Source organism: Phoca vitulina, unplaced genomic scaffold (assembly GCF_004348235.1).
Source record: "Phoca vitulina isolate PV1807 unplaced genomic scaffold, GSC_HSeal_1.0 scaffold2, whole genome shotgun sequence".
Lineage (NCBI taxonomy): Eukaryota > Metazoa > Chordata > Mammalia > Carnivora > Phocidae > Phoca > Phoca vitulina.
In genome coordinates, this window is record NW_022589705.1 from 89199407 (window position 1) to 89220780 (window position 21374).

A 21374-nucleotide genomic window follows, 5' to 3' on the forward strand; every position below is an offset into this window, starting at 1 on the left:
GAGCAGAGACACCTCCCTCACCATGGCTCCCTGGGATGCTGGACGCGGCGGGGCTGGGGTAAAGGATGATCCTAGAAACAGTGCTTGGCAGTGCTCAGAGGAGAAGCATTGTCCAAGGCTGGTGGATGTGCACACCGGGCAATGTGTCCACAAGGAGAGGTGGAAAACCACACAGGAAGGGAGAGAAACAAAAGCCACCAGGGAAAAGGGGATCCAGGCAGGAATGACGGCCCTTCAACAGCCACAAAGACCCTTCCCAGAGCAGCCCCAACTAGCTTCTCTTCAGAAGCCAACAGCCTATGGGGGGGCCTGTTTTCAGAGCCCCAGTTGGCAGGATGGGAAAGGGCTGGGGGACTGGAACAAGTCCCACACGGGACAGGAATGGCATGGCAAAGGGACTGTAACCAGACATCAGTGCAGTTGCTGAGACAAGCAGACAGACAAGGAGCCAGCAATCTGATCAGAGGCAGGGAGCCAGGAAACTAGCGGGTGGGCAGGGCACCCTGGCGTCCCCTGGGGAATGATAAGCAAGTCCAGAGAGGTCCTCTCCTCCTCCTCCCTTCACTGTCCCTGTGGGAAGCCCACAGGTTACCTAAGTCCAAAGACAGACGGCTGAGGTCAACTTTCACGTGCACTGAAACCCACTTTCTCTGCTGTCTGGGTGGGGGAAAATATCCTTAAAAAGGTCTTTGAGAATTTCTGAGAATCTTCTCTTCCAGAATACCCCCATAATGCCCTCAGCCACCACGTCATGGAGGGCCCAGAGAAATCATCTGTCCAACCTCTTTATGTCACAGAGAAAGAAACTGATGTCCAGAGGGGAAAACAGCTTGTCCCAAACCTCAGAGCAACTGGAACAGAGCCAGCCTAAAACCCAAGTTTTCTGACTTGTCACCTCCCCACTTTCCACCAGACCACCTCACACCGGGTACCCACTAAGTTAGAAGGCAGATTCGACAGTCGAGCCTCACTCTCAAAGCCTCTAGCCACCACATCCTGGAGGGACACGCTCGGGAACCTGCCCTGCTAGCCCTAACGGCCACCTGGAGAACACCACTGACTGCCCAGCTCTCAACTGGCAGAGAGCATGAGCCCTCAGACCAGACAGCAGCCTTACCTCTCCTTTTGTGTGATCTTCAGTTTTTTTTCCAACCGTCTGTCTATTTCCTAGAGGAAAAAAATGTATATAAAAAGTGGAAAAAAATCTCTCTTAGATAAAAACTTATGTCTTTATTTTCAGAGCTAAGGATGGTGTCCTCTGAGCAGGGACATTACTGTGCCCTTTGAGGTAACGGATGCAGATCTCCCTTTACTAGACTCGGGTTTGGGAACCTGACTCCCTAAAGGTTCATCTCCCTCCATCCCCATGGCCATGGTGATAGTTCTAGATCTCATCATGCAGCTGGGTTCTTTGTATAGCTTCCGACTAGTCTCCTGGCCTCCAATCTGTCCTTCACAGAGCCACTCAAATCAGCTTGCTACACAAAAATCTGGTTGTGTCACTTCCCCACTGAAACCCCTTCAATTGCTTGCCAGATTAAGTCCAAGCTCCTAAGCAGGCCTCGCCCCTAGCTTCCTTTATCTTCTGTTCCTGTTTTACATCACTGTGACACTGAGATGTTACTAAGCCCCAGAACCCAGCATGCTGATCCACCCGCCCGCAATAGCCTCCCCTTTGCAAACTTCCACTGACCCTGCAAACCCCACACTGACGTCGGCCTTTGCGTGGTAAAATCTCCCTGACTCCGTACACAGTTCATCTCAAGACATTAAGCTCTCCCTTTTCCATTCCTTCATGAGCACAGGTATCACATATTTTACAGCCTCTCCTCTCCCACTGTTATGGACTTGAACTCTGTGACTGGTACCTAACCAAAGGTCTAGAACAAAACAGAAGCCTAACACCTGTGAAACTGGATGGCAGTGAGCCCTCAGGCCCTCGGCACCAGGAACTCTGTGATGCTCCCATACCCTCACGCACACTGGACGGGGGAAGCTGTGCGTGGGCAAAGACCAAACCTTCAGGCTCCTTGGCTGCCCCACTGCTTTTTCATACGAAACATCCCACTCAACTGTCCTCAGTGAGGACAAGAACATTTAGCTACTGGAGTAGGAAAAGGTGTATGAAAAATTATATTATTTCTCTGAAGAAAAGGCTTATAACAGTGGTTCTCAACCAGGACTGGCTTTGCCCACCAGGGAACATTTAGCGATGTCTGGAGACATTTTTGGATGTCCCTGCCAGAGGGGAGGTGCTACTGGCAGCTAGTGGGTAGAGTCCAGGGACGCTATGCTGCGAAAATCCTATAATGCACAGAACAGCCCCCACAGCGAAGTATTACCTAGCCCCAAATGTTAGTAGTGCTGAAGTTGACAATCTTGACCTACAGGATATATGGAATTTTTCAAAGGAGTCTAGAACTTGCAAAATGTTAAGAATCACTGCCTTAACTGCCAGTAAAATCTTTGAAATTTGCTGAGATCCACCTCAGGGCCAAGTGGGTAGCCAGTTTTCATGTTCCAAATGTCTTGAAAATGACTATTCTACAGCTGATGAGTATAGTTCAAGCTGGTTAACTATAATGTTCAGAACCTCTACATTCTTACTCATTTGTTAGGTTTATTGACTATGCAAAGAATCAAAGATTATTTTCTAGTAAATTACCGTTTATCATTATGAAATGATCTTCTTTGCCTTAAAATTTATTATTTAATATGAATAAAGCTGTGCCAGTTTTCTTTTGGTTAGTATTCCCCAGAATGTTTCTCTCTTTTCCTTCTCATCTTTCCCTCTTCTTACTTTTGTCTCCTGTAAACAATATGAAGCTTGACTCACCATATGAAGCTAGATTTCAATCCAGTCTGACACCGACATTCATTCTGATTGGTGCTGAGTTGTGTTTAACAGCTTTTGTTTTTATCACCTACCCAACATATATTTAGGGGCAAGCACAACAGACTGTATTCTGAGGGTCCCATCAACTCTGGGGAGGGGCTAGGAAGCCACCAGATGGAAGACCTCTCATTCAAGCTTAGGATACATGCTGACACTCAACAACTGTTTGATGACTGATTGGCAAAGGTGCACTGAGAGTACGGGCATGACCTGGAGGTTTCTGGGAACTGACAGACGCGCAGAGAGTCTAGGCTCACAGCACTGTCTTATCAGAATTGCAGTTCTTCTAAATTTTTTTTATTAATACCGGTGGTATAGCCTGAGTAGATCCTATGTCTCACATTAGTCTAAAGCCTGTTACCATGTAAGGGCTTTCCACAAATAACTTAGTTTTAAAGCTCCATACTGTATCATTTTGTTCCCACCTGAAAATGACACTTCTTACTCAAGTTTCTCCATCATAAATGCAAGGTCTACCATCTGTGGGATTTAGAGGCCCTCACACAGGGTCAGAACCAAATGCCTCCATGGGCCAGGCAAGGAACCCAAACCCCTTTTGCAGGGAGCACAGTGGGGAATTGAAGGGGCTGCAAGGCACCAAAGGGCACTGGCCCTGCCTACAGACAGGCAGCAGAGCCTTGGCTGACATGGCCAGAGCTGCTATTTTAGGAAAAAACAAATTCAAGATTTTTATGGGAAAGCTCTACATTTTTAAACTTCATTACATGAACTCTCACTTTCATATCACTATGCTATAGCCAAATAAGGCATTTAGGCAAATGGGCTAATACTTGAGTCAATTTTTTTTTTTTTTAATTGTGGTAAAATACACATTACTTTAGCTGAATGTGAGAAGTCCCATCCAGGTTTCTCTCAGGAGAGCAAACTGCTTCCTTCTTTCTGTAGGGCCTTAGGGAAGATAGAGAATTTGCCCAGGCCCAGCAAATGGAGGCTGGATAGAGAAAAGCCCTTTAAGAGGGCATTACGGACCATATCTGAGTAAAGGGGCCTCTGTCCCCAGACTAGATATACCTGACATTAAACGGCTGGCTTTAAAAATAATGCCTTGGGTGCCTGGGTGGCTCAGTCGGTTAAGCGTCTGCCTTCGGCTCAGGTCACGATCCCAGGGTCCTGGGATTGAGCCCCACATCAGGCTCCCTGCTCAGCAGAGAGCCTGCTTCTCCCTCTCCCTCTGCCGCTCTGCCTACTTGTGTTCTCTCTATCTCTCTGTCAAATAAATAAATAAAATCTTTAAAAAAAATAAAAATAAATAAAAATAAAAATAATGCCTTACGTCAATATAATGCTTTATGGCTGTCAAATACACTTCCCCCAGACACTCATTTTCTGTTTACACCACCCCTGTCTGATAGACGAAAGAGCTTTTACCCCTTTCTGTCAGATGAAGGAATGTGGCTCTGGGAGGTTAAGAAACAAACCCAATGTCACAAAGTAAACCACAGAGGCAGCCCGAGAACTGCGGCCTTTCGAGGCCCTCCCCAACGCCGGCACAGCTCCACAGCTGCTCAACCCCCTGGAGATGGTAAAGCCATTAGATCCTGATCTCTTCCTCATCTCCCCTGAATGTCACACTGCTCCGTGGCGCTCCAATGACTAGCGCTCCCATCAAACTCCATCACACCAGGCAGGATGGCTTATCAGAGCTGAGCAGGAATTCTTCCATCAGATTAGAGAATAGGATATAAATCCAACAGCTTTGGGAGAAAGCTGTTCCCGACCATGTCCAGACGGCCAGCTGGACACCAGTGTGCCCAGAGCTGGCCCCGCTAAGGAGTGCCCTGCCAGCAAATGGAGAGAGCGCTGCAGCTCCCTCTGGCGTCTGTCCAGGTATCATGAGTCAGAACATTCTCTTTTTGGACAAGGCCTTGCAATGGAGCTGCTCTCAGTCTCGTGCTCTGAAGAGCTGCACCAAGCCAAAACTTTCCTACGGGGTGCACTACAAGGAGAATGCTTGTCTCCTCCAGAGACAAGTGGAGCCCAGTGGAATTAAACAGGCCTCAGAATGCTGTGTGAGGAAGCATCTAGATGTGGGCCCCAACAAGAAACCTATCACCTAAGGGCAGCTTCTCTTTTCATAAGGATGAACAGAACCCTGGTCCAAGGTCAACATTTCCGTGTTAGAGGCCCAAACTCCACACGTAGTGAAAGAAACCCATATATAAGCTCATCACTCTATGACTTCTCGGAGCGACAAGGGGTCACCAGGACACAAGCAGGTGTTAGGGCATAAGCATTATCAGAGGTGAGGTGCTAAGAAAAGTTTGATTTCCCATGACTGTTCCTGGAAAGGCTGCTATTTTTGGTCAAGTAGCACTAAGCAGACTCCAGAAGATGATGCCCTGTGCTCTGCTAAGAGGTGTGGTCTCCTCTTTGGGTCAAAACCTAAGCAAAAGCTCTGTTGCTACTAACAGATACGGAGATCACTTGCCCTGTGGGGCTACATCTCTACAAAATGAGGTACGCCCTTCTTGGTCCGACAGAACAAGCAAAACCAGAAGGAAGGAGTGAAGGCAGGAGGTCATGAAGAACCAGAGTGGGGAGCAAGGTAGTTCTGGACAGGGCCAGTCCGTTATGGGAGGTAAAGGAGAGGCCCCAGCCACAAAGTGAATGAAGTCAGGTGCAGCGAAGCAACATCTGCAAATTCCACTCACCTGAGGAAGAAGCACAGCTTCACTGGCTGCTGATGCCCTTAACCTTGCAATGACTGTCTTTGTGAGCTCCCACAGAAAGCTGGGGGACGGAGGCACACGAGGGAAAGAGCAGGGAAGGGGACATCCCAGCCTACTCTGTTACACAGCCACCATCTTCAAAAGGATTAAAGGAGACAAAGAGGATAGGGATGAATCTGCAAGGGGAGGCAAATTAGCAGTAAGAGGTGGATGAGAAAGGAAAAAACAAAAGTGGGAAGCGGAGAGAAGAGGCAGAAAGGCAAAGAAGAGCAGTAACTGGGCTGCTCTGGGCCTTGGTGCAAAGTACAGCAAGTACAGCTCAGCCACAGCTGTACTCTCAGGCCTGAACATTCAAGAAACAGACTATCGGTTTACCTAGGGGTGATGAAGCCCTGGGGGACTGATTCAAACTAGCCAAACTCACAAGAGACAGAGTGAACAAACCCAAATCCTCCTCTGCTACACTGGGGTGGAGGGGGTGTCCACCCTTTCTGGTGCCTGACCTTCTGCTGTCCCCCCCCACCCCCCACCATAGTGCCAAAGGAGCGGACTATCCTGCTCCACCACTGCATCCCTCCTCTGATAACCAGAATCCCTGGTCACCAACACAATCAACACAAGTCCTAAGATTTCAAGAAATCTTGTATCAAATGGAGATTCCTGGCTCCGAGTTAGGAAATAACCTCTTATCAGCAGAAGTTACTATTTAAGTGACTCTTCTCAGATAATCTGCTTCTCTTTGTCCGTTTCCATTTCAGAAGATGACATTTTCTGACTTTCAAATTCAAGGAATAACGACTGGTTTTGGACTCTTTGTGACCATGTACCACAGGTTTGTCTGGTCTTGTGCAGTTACCCCAAACGGGGGAGCACATATCTGCAGACAGACACTGGGTGGAATCTAAAAAGAGACAGGAACCCCACATACAGGGTTTCTCTCAGAACTGAAGCCTGACAGGTCCTGATGAACACAATGCCACCATTTCAGAAAAAAGCACAGAAGGAGATGCTGGGAAGGAGGAGAAAGCAGGCCTTCGTTCCAACACGTCTGGCCCTGAACTCCCAGCACCAGCGACAGCGCCAGGCTGGGCCTGATCTCTCTAAATCTTGGGCACGACCCCAGCATCCACTCCCTCCTGTGTCCCCAGCAAGGCACCTATGTCTCCCATACCACACATCTGCATGAGATTCTGCCTGTTCTTACAAGGGCCCCAATTTCACTTAGGAGTGAAACACAAGAATTCACAGCTAGAGCCAGCAAAATCTGGTTTAAAACTATCAGATAAAAAGGTCTCCGTACTTTCAGAGCACACCACTGGCCCTTTCAAATCCACAGACACTTCTCCAAACCAGCCCCACCCCAACTCTTGGTTTTTTGTTTTCAACAATTTTATTTTATTTTTTAAGATTTTATTCATTTATTTCAGAGAGGGAGAGAGAGGGAATGAGCTGAGCAGGGGAGGGGCAGAGGGAGAGGGAGAAGCAGGCTCCCCACTGAGCAGGGAGCCCGATGTGGGGCTCGATCCCAGGAACCGGAGATCATGACCTGAGCTGAAGGCAGACGCTTAACCGAACGGACTGAGCCCCCCACCAACTCTGCCCGCCTGCCTTGTTTCTCTCCATCAGCGGTGTGACAGTGACAGTGCTTACTCTACCGCCTCTGGCGAACTCCAAGGAGGGAAGCCCCCAAAGTCTTACCACGCTGGGTTTGATTCTGAAGCGATGCTTCATTCAGGATCACCGTCAAGATCAAAACATTAACTCAACTCCTGGGCAAACACTATTGGTTAAGTCAAAAAAAAACCCCGAAAGGTGGGATGCCTGGCTGGCTCAGTCAGTGGGGCATGTGACTCTTGATCTCGGGGTAGTAGGTTCGAACCCCATTCTGGGTATACAGACTACTTAAAAATAAAATCTTTAGGGGCACCTAGATGGCTCAGTCCGTTAAGCGGCTGCCTTCGGCTCAGGTCATGATCCCAGGGTCCTGGGATTGAGTCCCACATCGGGCTCCCTGCTCAGCGGGGAGCCTGCTTCTCCCTCTCCCTCTGCCTGCCTCTCTGCCTACTTGTTCTCTCTCTCTGTCAAATAAATAAATAAAATCTTTAAAAACAGGGGCGTCTGGGTGGCTCAGTTCGTTAAGCGTCTGCCTTCGGCTCAGGTCATGATCCTGGGGTCCTGGGATCGAGCCCTGCATCGGGCTCCCTGCTCAGATGGGAGTCTGCTTCTCCCTCTCCCTCCCACCCCCCCCCAGTGCTCTCTCCCTCTCTCTGTCAAAATAAATAAAATCTTAAAAAACAAAAACAAAGATCTATTTAAAATAAATAAAATAAAATCTTTAAAAAGTCAGCATTCAGAAGCTGAGACACAAGACCATCAAGGCCATGAATTCATTGGCTGCCTTTTTAATACAGACACATTAGTGTATTGGAAGGTTCTATTTCCCACAAAACACTCCTCCATTCTGTTATTCCGTTAGCAAGGAAAAAGATTCCACTTTAAGTGGGTTACTGTGGGGGCACAGGATATAGTTTTAAAATTCCCTCCCTAAGGAAGTCCATGCTTTGCTAATGTATCTCAAAGGTGTCCTTTTGCTTCACTGTGACAAAAAGCTGGACACAAGCATTTGTGGAAAACCTACTATAAGGTAGGAGATGTGCCAGATGCTGGACCCCCAGAGGTCAGGCAATCATCGTTGAAGAGGAGAGCCCAACCAGGAGGGAGAAGACAGATCAGGGAACCACAGCTGCTACATTAGCTGTACGAACAGTGTTTTTGGAAGAGAAATGGAGAGTAAGCGATCCTGCAATGAGGAGTCAGGGAAAACTGCAGAGACCTAAAGAACAAAAGTGTCAAGGAAAAGGGAGGGGTATAAAAAAATCGAGGGGAAAGATGAAAACATGAAGAGAAGGAAAGGAAAAAAAGGAAAGGGACCCCAAATAAGAGATTTCTTAAACTAAAAAACTTCTGAGATTACTTGAGCTGCAGCAGGCAATGGCTGTTATTAGCTGGTATGAACACTACTCAAAAAGCTGCTGCAGAAAGCCGGCTATACCTCACTGGGCCAGCAAGGTAAGAATCTGAAGAAACCAGGGGCACCAGAAAACCCTGAAGGGCTTTGGCGGAGTGTGTGTAAAGACAAAACAATTCTTACTTCCTTGGAAAGGAAAACTGCTTCCTGCTTTCCTTCCCAAGTTCACTGGGGCTTTCAGGATCTCTCCGCACCTGCCCAGGAAGAGGAAATCCTTTGGGCACACTCTCCAGCTACGCCCCCCAGTCCAGTGGCCACCACACGTGGCCAGTCCCAACTGAGCTGTGCTGTAAGCGCCAAATGCACAGCAGGTTTCCCAGACTTAGTCCAAAAATAGTGTAAAATAGCTCATTAACCTATTATCAGTATTGCTTACATGCTGACATGATACTATTTGGGGTATACTGCATTCCGTTTAAAATATTAAAATTAGGGGCACTTGGCTGACTCAGTGGGTAGAGCACGCGACCCTTGTTCTCAGGGTCGTGAGTTTGAGCCACCCTCCCCCCACTTGTTGGGTGTCGAGATTACTTAAATAAATAAAACTTTAAAAAACTACTAAAATTAATCCCACCTATTTCTTTTTACTTTTTAAATGTGGCTTTGAGGAAGTTTTAAATTACATGTGTGGCTTGCATGGCACTTCCTTGGACAACACTGCTTGAGATCTAACTTTAGAATAAGATGTATCTATCTGTTACACATTTAATCTTTCAGCAACTAGCAACTTAATTCCTTAGGGACCCAAGGGGCATGTTGTTTACTGATGTGCAAAACCTACTCTGGTGAGTCCTGTCATTTTGGCATGACAGCAACTAGCACTTACCCAGTGCCCAATGTTTGGTCCAGACCCAGCTCTGAGTAACACTCACACCTAGTGTCAAACTAGCTCTGAAGCTGCTGTTGTCGGAGTCACCAAAGACCTCCACTGCTGCCAAATTCAATGGTAAATTCTACATCCTCGCTTCACTCAACCTCTCAGCATCATCCAACACTGCTCAAAACTCCTTCCTTAAAGCATGTTCTTTCTTTTTTTTTTTTTTTTAGGGGGGGAAGGGAGGGTCAGAGGGAGAGAGAGAATCCCAAGCAGGCTCCACGGCAAGTGCAGAGCCTGACACGAGGTTCAATCCCACCACCCTAAGATCATGACCTGAGCTGAAATCAAGAGTTGGACACTCAGCTGACTGAGCCACCCAGGTGCCCCTCTTAAAGCATCTTCTATACCAGCCTCCCAGATCCCACCTCCCACAGTCTCCTCCTACCTCCCTGATAGCTCCTCTCACACCCCGTATTTGATTTCTTTTGCAACAGGATAGGCTCCTCTTCCTATCCAGACCTCCCGAGGTTGGAGAGTTTGCACCTCTCCTCTTCTGTAGCTCCGCTGGCCTATTCAGTGATCTCATCTAGTTCCACAGTTTTTTCTTTTTCTTTTTTTTTAAGATTTTATTTATTTATTTGAGAGAGGGAGTGAGCATGAGTGGGGGGGAGAAACAGAGGGAGAGGGAGAAGCAGACTCCCCGCTAAGCAGGGAGCCCGACGTGGGACTCAATCTGGGGACTCTGGAACCATGACCCAAGTTGAAGGCAGATGCTTAACCGGCTGAGCCCCCCAGGCGCCCCTCCACAGCTTTATAGACATCGATATACAACTGCTGACTCGATATGCCCACTTTGATTTCACAAGGGACCTAACCTTACCAGGTCCAAAACCAAACTCTTGATTTCATTCACTCACCCAAGTCTGCTTCTCCCACATTTCCTCCACTTAGCCCATCTCAGAAATTCCAGTCTTCTCGCAGCTCAGCCAAATACTCTGGAGTCAACTCTGATGCCTCTTTCATACCCCACATCAGAATTTATTGATTCTACTTCCAAAACACGTCCTGAATTTTCTCAACACTTCTGCTGCTATGACCTCCCTGGTCCAAATTACCATAGCCCTTGAATGGACAGCTGAAATAGCATTCTCATCAGTCTGTGTTTCTACTCTTGCCCCTACAGTTTATTTTACACACAGCAGCCAGAATGATCCTTTTAAAAACCAAGTCAGGGGGCGCCTGGGTGGCTCAGTTGGTTAAGCGACTGCCTTCGGCTCAGGTCATGATCCTGGAGTCCCTGGATCGAGTCCCGCATCGGGCTCCCTGCTCGGCAGGGAGTCTGCTTCTCCCTCTGACCCTCCTCCCTCTCATGCTGTCTCTCATTCTCTCTCTCGCAAATAAATAAAATCTTAAAAAAAAAACAAAAAACAAACCAAGTCAGTCTCTGCTCAACACCCTCACATAGCTTCCTATTTCAAAGTAATACCCACCATGGCCTAGTAGCCTCTACAGGATCTGGCTCCCTGCTACCTCTGACTTCTTCTCCTACCACTCTGCGCTATTAGCCCCCACTGTTCCTCAGATAAAACAAGCATGCTCCAGCCTCAGGACATTTGCACTTGCTGTTCCCTCTGCCCGAAATGCACTTCCATCAGCGTCTGCACACTTGCTTTCTTATTTCCTGGTCTCTCTGCCTATCTTTATGGAGAGGCCTTCTCTGACCGCCCCCCCCAAAATGGCACTTCTGCCAGTCACTTTTTATGCTCCTTATCTGTTTTATTTTTCTTCATTGTGTATGTGTATAGAACATTGTTTTACTGTCCATCTTTCTCCACTAGAAAGCAAGCTTTATGAGAAGAAACTTCATTCACTACAGTTGTCCATAGTGCCTAAAATAGTACCCAACATATGAATTAATGAACCATCCTATGAAACAGGATTTTAGAAATATAATTTTTTAAAAAGATTTTATTTATTGGGGCGCCTGGGTGGCTCAGTCGTTGGGCGTCTGCCTTCGGCTCAGGTTGTGATCCCAGAGTCCTGGGATCGAGCCCCACATAGGGCTCCCTGCTCTGTGGGAAGTCTGCTTCTCCCTCTCCCATTCCCCCTGCTTGTGTTCCCTCTCTTGCTGTGTCTCTGTCAAATAAATAAATAAAATCTTTAAAAAAAAATTTTATTTATTTACTTGAGAGAGAGAGACAGCATGCACAAGGAGGGGGAGGGGAAGAGGCAGAGGGAGAAGCAGGCTCCCCGCTGAGCAGGGAGCCTGACATGGGGCTCAATCCCAGGACCCCGGGATCATGACCCGAGCCGAAGGCAGATGCTTAACCGACTGAGCCACCCAGGTGCCCCTGAAACAGGATTTTAGAGATATATTCCCATTTCACAAATGATTGAGAAACTGATTCCAAGAGGTTATTTAACTAGGCCATGGTTCCATAGCTAGTATGGAGTGGAGCCAGAATTTGAAATGGGTCTATCTGGGTCCAAAGGCAGCAACACCATCCATATTCTAAGGCTATAAGGGGGCGCCTGGATGTCACAGCTGGTTGGGCGTCCAACTCTGTTTTGGCTCAGGGTCGTGAGATCAAGCCCTGAGTCAGGCTCTACGCTCAGCGTGGAATCTGCTCGGGACTCTCTCCCTCCCTCTCCCTCTGCCCCTCCCCACCACTCGTTCTCATCTTCTCTCTCTCTCAAATAAATAACTATTTAAAAAACAAAAACAAAAACAAAAAACAAAATAAGAGCTAAGGCCGCTGTAGGCCTTTCTCAGCAGTGGTGGCCGCAGCAGCATTCTCCAAGCACCTGCCGCAGGTTCGTGTAAGGAAGGCACTGTGCCCTCCCTTCACCGCCTCTCAGACTCAGCACAATCCAAGGGATGTACAGCAGCCTTGCTACACACTCAGAGGTTAAATGACTTGCCTAAGGCCACTCAACTAGTAAGTGACAAAACTGAACCCTAAATCTCAAGAGAGGAAGCAAAAAGGTTCAGGAGCTGGCTAGTGGGTGGCCACAGGAACTACCAAGCAGGATAAAGGCTGACAGGGAACACCAACCTGCCTCCCCTACACCCCAGGCCAGGTCAGTGCAAGCTCAGGGTTCCTAAGGAAGGACTATAGCAGTGGCCCATCACAACAAAGTCCAGATATTAAATCTGTGAAGAGGTACCCAAAAAGAAGTAATTCTTCAACAGAGAACAAGCCTTACAATTTAGATGTATCTCAAGCTGGATACATCTCAGAAACTGAGTTGCCATGTTGAGACACTGTTTCCTTCTGCTTCCAGTACCTCTTCAAAGGGGCTCCATGGGGCGGAGGGGGGGGGGAGGGGGCGGGAATCCATGCAACCCTTTCCTTTAAAGGTGCAGAACAGGCAGCAGTAGGAGTAATGGTGGTGAGCCCTGTCCTTGGAATAAAATAGTGGGTAGAATCTAACGGGGCTCCCCTTTCTCCAAGTTTATTACTGTTTTTCCCTTCCAACTTGTACAGAAAAGAGTGTATTAGTCCTCAGGCGCAGCAATAAAAGAGACCCCTCAGCCAGTCTCAGGAATTTCCCACTCTTCCCAGACAGAGGCTGTACTGGAGTGGCTGGGGAGCTGGAGAACAACGTCCTCCCGTTCACAGCAACGGCACTCTGTGCCCTGACATCTGCCTTTGCATGATGCTTTACTAAGTGCTTCACTCAGCTCTTACCATCAGGCAAAGCAAGATTTTATTAACCTAAGTTTACAAAAGAAGAAAATGAAGCTGAGAGAAAGATAGGCAGTGATTTGCCCAAAAACCAGACCTGGCACCTAAACACTTAGCCTAGCCTTCTGACTTTTGTTATTATTGCCATGGACAGAGTAAGTGGGTCACTAACTGGCAGAAGTGACCTACTCTTTCTTCCTTTTATTAAAGAAGACAGAAAGGCTCCTCTCCGAAAGGAAATATGCATTTGGACTCCGGGGAATGGCACAAAATCATTCTTACCTCCCCTCTACACCACCACGAGGGTTTATCCAAACACCCAAGGGCAATGTCATCAAAGGCTAGTTAGAATCATGGTACTAAGCACGGGCAGCAAACACAATGCCTCCAGGACCAAGCCAATAAAGCCAGCAGGACAGAACACAAGAGGTTACACAATACATAAAGTGTGGACTCCAGAGGAGAGGAGAGGAGAGCAACCAAGACCCAGGTAAAGGCATTCAAACTCAATATATAAAAAAAAATGTGCATCCCAAAGAGTATATAGGCTGAATACCCAAGAGCTGCCAGTTTGCAACTAGATACAGGGATCCTTAAGACAGTGGGCAGAGTTATTAAATCTTCTCAAGAGATCTGAGCAAAACTTATTTATATTATCTCTTTTCACCTGCCCAGATGTTAAAAAGTTATTTCCCACTTATGATCAAGATTTCAACCAGCATGTCACTTGCCATCAGTGTTCACTGTTTTTAGTGTTACAACACACAGCAGCAGCATCCTCTTAGCTCTCGAGAACCAAATTCGAGTTTCTCGGACAGGAAATTTAGTACCTCACCATCAGGTTACAGAGGCAGAAGGTCAATCCCAGGTGAGACAAGTAACTACCTCAAAGGAACTAGCAACTAAATATCCTAAGGCACTTAACTGGTTAATTATCTGCTGAAAAGCAAAGGTAAACAAACAGTCCAGAATGCTCCCTGAGAGTGTGGGCTCAGGATGCCAATAGCTGAGCTGAGATCCACCAAGTGATTTCCTCTCCTGGACACTAGGAATAAAAACACCTCCACGTCAATAGGTCACGGAGACTGATTGGGAAGATGAACGTACAAATGTACTCCACCCAGCCTGTAGTGAGCCCTTAAGATGCTATCTAACAAGCCCTTCCAAAAGGGGCCCGTGGGATTTGGGAGTTTGCAGGCTTATGGTCAGAGTCCATTCACCAGCGAGTCGTGCAGCCAGGTAGCAAAAACAGAACTGACAGCTGGAGGGTCACAAATGCCTGTATAAGCCAAGAAGGCCAGAGCATGAGGGCTGGGAATTTGGCTCTCATGGTCTAGGAAGAGTGGTGACAATCCTGACCTTTCCAGATTCGAGTCATAACTATCCCGTACAATCTCATCTAAGGATCACAACCCTAAAGAATGCAATTTCAACGTACATATTATTCCTTTAAAAGGAATGACTGTTATTTCCTGTGTTCATTTTATAAGGGCAAGAGTTTTGGGTGTGGGGAGAGGATGACTTACTGGGAGGGACTTTTTTTTTTAAGATTTATTTATTTATTTATTTGAGAGAGAGAATGAGACAGCGAGAGAGAGCATGAGATGGGGGAGGGTCAGAGGGAGAAGCAGACTCCCCGCTGAGCAGGGAGCCCTGATGTGATGTGGGACTTGATCCCGGGACTGCAGGATCATGACCTGAGCTGAAGGCAGTCACCCAACCAATTGAGCCACCCAGGTGCCCTGGGAAGGACATTTTGAAATGTCTTACCCTCAGGGATAAGATTCTGTATCTACATAAGGACTGAGGTCAGGATTTGTCTAATTTCTGAGGTGGTGGGTCTTAACCTCTATCTTCCCATCAAACATCCTGCAGAGAGCTGAACGTTAAAGAGAAGGATGCTTGGCAGAGGCTAGCAGTTAAAAACACTTCAGCAAGAGAAATCTCTATGGTTACTACTTAAAAAAAAAAAAAATGCATTCTGTATTTTGGCCACAGCTATAAGTAGCTAAACTCAGTCTTCTCCTAGGAAACCAACAAGTCAGTAACTGTCCCAACAGAAAAAAAATTTCTACTCCTGTGGGGCAAGTGTGCAGGAAAGAACACACCATACCTTGTGAAGGCTTCTACCTGGTACAGCCAGAAAGGGATATTACTGTGGGGAAGCCACCGCAGTATAAAGGTGAGAACTGGAAAGAAAGGGCTGGCCCCAATAACACGTTTAAGTCATCAGATCCAGACAGCAGTGACTTTTCTCTTTGTAGGAATTTACTGAAAGCTTCAGAGGGATACACTAAGTTCTCTCCTGTTGTATAAGGAAAAGTAAGAAGGCCTGTGACTGCCTGAATTTCCAGGCCACAGCAACCATGGCAGCTCTCTCAAACACCCAGAGCATGCTGGTAACAGGCGCCCCATGCAGCCTCAATGAAAAGAGCTGAGAAGTTATAGTGAAAAGCTCATTATCGTACCTTCTTTGAAACCGTAGTAAAACAGATCTTTTTCCAGAGTCGCAGGGACAGACTGCTCACAGCATGATCATGTCTAAACTGGCCAACTGCTTTATAGAAAGTCAGCACTGAGCACATCACAGTCCTTAGGACCCAATCTTCCCAGAAAGATCGGAATAGCTTAGAAATGGCTCCTTTAGGCAGAGTACACGGGGATTTGTGCTTTCTCATACCACAAGTCTTAAATGCCTTCTTTACTATAGGGATAGACAAAGAAATCAGCACCAGGTAGCTCCAAAATAACTGTTATTTGCCCACTACCCACAGCCACTGTAAATATTCCATAATGACAGCAGTTACAGGAAGTGCTGAGGGCATCAAAGTGAGGTAGAAGCCATGCTTCGGGGAGAATGGCCTCTTCTCTAAAGAATAAGAAGTTAATCAAAGTTCTTACCTCTTAAATTAAAATCTATGTCACCACTCTGCTTAAAACAAAACAAAACAAAAAGCCTTCAAAGCTTCAGGACAAAGTGCAAGCTCCCCAGGACCAAGTACAACGAGGCCCTTCCAGATCTGGCCCCTGCATACCTTTCTGGCCTCATCTGTTTCCATTCAGCCCTGCCAACTCCCTACCCTACAGCCAGAAGGAAGTATTTGAGTATTTGTAGCTCTCCCAATGCAGCACATTCTTCTCTTGCTGCCTATATGCACATTGGCCCTACACTCTACCCACCTCTCCCAGACTTAAAACAACTTAATTCTAGTGGTCCTTTGAATCATCACCTTCTCTACAGGACTGTCTCTGATCCCAGCCATGGTATCCCATCTATGCCTCTTCCAAAGAAAGTGCTGCCTTGCCCATTTGACTCCTCCAGCCAGTGCCTGGTACACAGTAAGAGTTTTCAGTGTTTACTGACACCTTCCTACAGGAGACTTGTATGCCACCCAGCATCACTGATGGGGCATGTTTAGAGGCTCAAAGAGGGTAAAAAGTAAACATAAATTTGAATTCTAGTCCAGAAGACCAGTCATCCTTTAACTTAAGATATATTTTCTTTCAATTAGCTATATGACTTGCCCTTGCCAAAAACAAAATGCAACTTTTGAAATGCAAAGAAATCAGAGAGGTTGCCAATGCATTATAATAAGTATAATTCCATTTGTGTACCATCTATCTTCCCTTAGGATCAGATTAACCCATTACCTACAAGATGGACTAGGTCATGTCTTTTTTTTTGTCTATGTAAGACTTCAAACTATCAGAAATGAATATGTAAGACTTCAAACTATCAGAAACTGAGCAAACTGTTGATCTGATTTTTCTTTCCTGGAGCACAAAGATGTCTTCCAATTACAAAATGCTCTATTTGTCCCCTGAAATGTGCTTAAGACAAAGGACAGAATTTAGAGTTTGAATCAACATTAACTCAATTTATATTTTCATTTCTCCCAAAGGCAGTGTATTTTTAAAGAAGCATTTCCTTAGCGGAATGTAAGCTATATTCCTTGAATTGTCCTTTGACTGGGGATGTAACTCCTTGGGAGGAAACAGGCAAAGGAACAATTCTGTATTAGGTCAGTGTTCACCATACTAAAAGCAAAAAGCAGCCTATTTACAGAACATCTGGAGTGTTTCTCAAAGCCTTCCTAGAATGACACAATAGCACTCAATATTGAGTATTTTGAAGATATGCAAGAAAAAATGACCTCAGATGTATTGACACCTAAGACATTCCAGCATGATGTCAAAATTTTTTGTGGTGATGACGGCAGGGATCACCAAAAGCCTCTACTTTCAAGGATCAGAACTACCTCCAGATTATATAAAGTTAGAGTGTTCACTTTAGAAATTAGCCAACCCCCATTTGCTAGTCTTCTCACCATCCAGGTTGCTTCTTTGGACAGGTGGGTACTTAACACTCATTACTATGTATCAGTTGGAAGACAGGATAAACAGAAGCTAACACTTACAGATGCAACCGGCTACATCTGAAAGACATGTACAGTGCATTGGTTTCCCAGTGATGTGGACATAGTGCTTCATCCCCTCCCTGGCTCCCCTCCCACAAAAGCGCACATCTACAAAACCCTTTGTGAAATTCAAAAAGGGAATCAAATTCAAGAGAGTTTTCAAATATAAGCACAAAGCAAACATATTAAAAAAGGAAGGTAATGCCCAACTCCCAAGTCTTCCCCAGGTCCCAGGTAAAGAGACAGCAAAATGCTACAGACTGAATCCTGCTTTGGAGTCAGACAGGCTTGGTGTCAAATCCCAGCTCCCTACTTACTATCTGTGTGACCTTGAGCAAGACAGGTTACTCCCTAAACCTCAGTTTCCTTGTTTATAAAAGAACAATTAACTCTACAGGTTACTTCAATGGTTCAATTAAAAGATATAGAAGAAACGTACATTTTGGCAGTTACCACTCATTACGTCAACAAGGCAAGGTTTGGGTTCCATCTTTGTACCTGGCAGTTTTAAAGGGCTTTACAGTAGAAAGAACACCGAAAGCATCAGAAAGATCTAAGTTAAATCTTATATCCCTGGGGTTCATTCAGCTGTAAAATTTGAGACTGGGCTAGCTGATCCCTAAGTGAATTTCACGTTCTGAAAAACAAAAGTAATCCCCAATTTCTGAATCCTGCATTCATTCTTTTCATTTTCTTCTTCTTTAACATGAAATACTCATGTCCCTTGTAAACAGGTGAGAAAAATCAAAGAAAGGCCAAGATGCTCAAGCAACTTATCATTTGAGTCACTCAAATTGCAGGCCAGGCTTCTCTGCAGGAGGCTGTACGTGAAGGGTGTCTGAATGATGCACTCATATTAGTGGTAGGCAATAAAATGCCTGTACCCGGAAATTTTGCATTCTCTGGCACAAAGTCACTGCTAAGCACACTGCCTACCCTGCACATAGAGACACTAAAAAATGTTTGTTGAATAAATACCCAGATGACACCTGTTGCTCCATACAAAATCTTTCAATTGGTCTCCTTACTCAAGTCAAAATCCAAGGAAGATGGTCAGCACATAAGAACTGTACCAAACACCTTCTGAACGAATTACTTCTTCAAAACCTTAATTACGCTAAGTGGAAAAACATAAACACCCTGAAAGAAATGCTGAACCACAGGAAAAAACTTCGAAGCGAAGCCAAGTTTCAACATTCCCGCAGAGATACACCCACTGCCGCGAGGGTCAATTTCTTGGCCTCTTCCAGCTCTAACGAGCACCCTCAAAGGCGCTTGGGCGGGGGGGGCGGGGACCCCCAGCTCCTGTTTTACCCTGCTATACTCGGCTCTCCACGCCCCACTCCCAACACATAAACCTTGAAGCTGGCTGTCACTCGAGCCAGCACTGAACAGACACGAACACGGGGAGGCCAAAAGGCCATCTCCCCATCTTCATGAGGGTCGCCACAGAACCACAAACTCTGAGAAGATCCAAATTAATCACAAACCTAATAGAATTGATTCCGGCTGTTCCAGCTTGGGATAAGCTATTTTTTCCTACAGCTTCTGGGAGTCAAACAGAAACTCCAAAAGCAAAATCGAACGGTCCATTTCCACCCCCTCCTCTCCCAGGAATGTGGCTACTTTACAAATCGCAAGCACTCTCCGAGACCTTCGCCCGGGGCTCAGATCGTCGGGTGGTTCCCCGGGGAGAGGCGCTGCCCGCCGGGCTTTCGGTTGTTCCGGCGGGGTCCCCAGGAGACCCGCCTGCAACGGGCTCTCAGAGTAAAACTGAAAGAGAAAAAAACCCCAGACTCGCCCACAGCGGCGGAAGGCGCAAAGCAATAGGGGATTTTAGCAAAGAGTGGAGGGGGCCAGAGACGACTCAATTTCCCCTCCTGCCCGCCGCAGCTCTTCTCCGGAGCCCGGCACGCCGCCCCGGTCCGCGCAGCACCCCCCCCCCCCGACACATGGTATGTCGCTCCTCATCAGAGCACATGAACTTTAAAATGGTGCCTCGGGCGGGGGGGGGCGGCGACAGGAGAGGAAGGGTCAGAGAGTCCCGGGACAAGCGAGCAGGCGCGGGGGCCAGGAAAAGAGGCCCTGGGTGGCGGGTGGGGCGCCCTGGGTGACGCGCACGTCGGGGGTACAGAGGAAGGCGCACCAGGCGGAGGTGGAGGGAGAAATGGAACGCGGCCCCTTTAAGAGGCCTTCACGGCGCTCAGGGACCGGGGGCCTCTCCTCCACCCCCGGCCCGGCGTGTGGGGCCCTGCCTTGGGGAGAACCATCCCCAGGCCCGCTCCCCGGAGGCTTCCCTCACGCCAGGTCCCGCCCGGCCCTGCCCCGCGGCGGCGGCTCCTCCTTACCCCGCTGTCTGCCGCCTCCTCCCAGCTCTCAGCGACCTCCTCATCTTCCATCTTACTCGCCGCTTTCCCTCCTCCCCCACCCCCTCCCCGCGCCTGCGCCCTGAAACGCGCCTCCGTCGCGGGCGCCGGCACGCAAGGCTTTACTCAATGGACCCCGCCCCTTGCCAAGCCCGGAAGAGGCACAATGCAGGCCAGGGCTCACTAGCATCGAGAAAGCCATCTTGGAAAAGGGCAGAGAAACCAGAAAGTTGCCATTTTTCTTAAGGGCAACGCGTTATCTCTCGTACTGAGTGGGAGAGCCCCTGTGAAGTCATCGTCTTGAGTACGGAAAGTGTGTTCTTTGGAGCCATGTTTTCTAAGGGCAGGCAATCACTGAAAACTTTTTTTTTTAAGTGAGTCGTAATCTTTATAAACTGCAGATTACGTTTTCTTCAACGTTCTGAAAACGTTTTATACCTCACCAGAGGTTGAAAAATATCTGCTGATGCATAAGACATTCTATTATTTCTGTGTGATAGGGTGGAAATTTTTTAGTTTTTCTTGCACATAAAGCAGTATTACAAGCATCTCTTAACCCTCCTTTGGATCCTCAGTAAAAACATCGTTAGTTGATAATACTGGCACCCGAGCTGGACAACCAGCACTACTAGAGTTGTCCTGAGTCGTTAATAACAGATACATACATTAGCATTTCCTTAAAAGTTTACTTACGCGTCTTCCTAAACGGTATTCCTGTTTTATTTTTCTCCATCACAGAGGTAGAGACCTTCAACTTTAAAGTTCGACTTCGGACGCTTCCAACTCGAACAAGATCCTGTGATCTTAGGTAACTTACGGTGTCTGTGCCTCAGTTTCCCCGAGTGTACAAAACAGAGATAATAGTAGTAGTAGACGCTTCAAAGGTAGACCGTCAGAATTAAACTAGTTACTATGCGGAAAAGCGTGGGACAGTGCTTGACCGGCAGTAAGACTTCCAAAGGTTAGCTATTATCATTATAAGGGTGTCTTGCCTCCCTAAGAAGACTTGAAATTCTCTAATCATCCGTTGTTTCCCAAAACACAAAAACAAAGGAAAAATAAACATCATGTATTTTTATTCTCACCGATGTGTTCCTATAAGCCTCTAAGTATTTAAACCCTGTCATTTGGTAGTGTTGCATTTAGCTGTTGTAATCAAATTGTCTAACCTGGAATGTGTTTCTTCTCATGTTTTTAGCATGCCTTTAATCTTCCTAAAGTAACAGCTTCCTGTTGAGAATTTTTGCAATTGTATTCCTAATAATTATTATTATAAACTGCAGTCATGTATTAAATGTTACTAGTCCTTAGAAGTTAAAGTGACGTGCTTACTAACTCTCTGGTTTCATGATTTCCTGTCTCTGAAATATGGATCATCTCTGGGTGTGTCCTCAGTCAGTCGTTTTTACCTAAACGCTCATGGTGTGAGCCACCCACTGAACACTAAAGATTCCCAAAGTTGATTTCCAG

General features: G+C 46.8%; 1 protein-coding gene across 8 annotated transcripts in view; it reads right to left on the reverse strand.

The window, feature by feature from the left end:
* SZRD1 (SUZ RNA binding domain containing 1) overlaps positions 1-19967 on the reverse strand; it is a 24574-nt gene extending 4607 nt beyond the window's left edge. For 4 of the 8 annotated variants that reach the window (XM_032392843.1, XM_032392839.1, XM_032392850.1 and 1 more), the window contains exons 1-2: positions 19887-19964; positions 1118-1167 (exon numbers count right to left, since the gene is read on the reverse strand). In XM_032392843.1, the coding sequence (XP_032248734.1) occupies positions 1118-1167; positions 19887-19937 (101 nt within the window). In that variant the 5' untranslated portion in view covers positions 19938-19964. Of the gene's footprint in view, positions 1-1117; positions 1168-19886 lie in introns of all 8 variants that reach the window. The other 4 variants (XM_032392889.1, XM_032392869.1, XM_032392879.1 and 1 more) reach the window with 3 other exon arrangements.
* Between the last annotated feature and the right edge of the window lie 1407 nt (positions 19968-21374).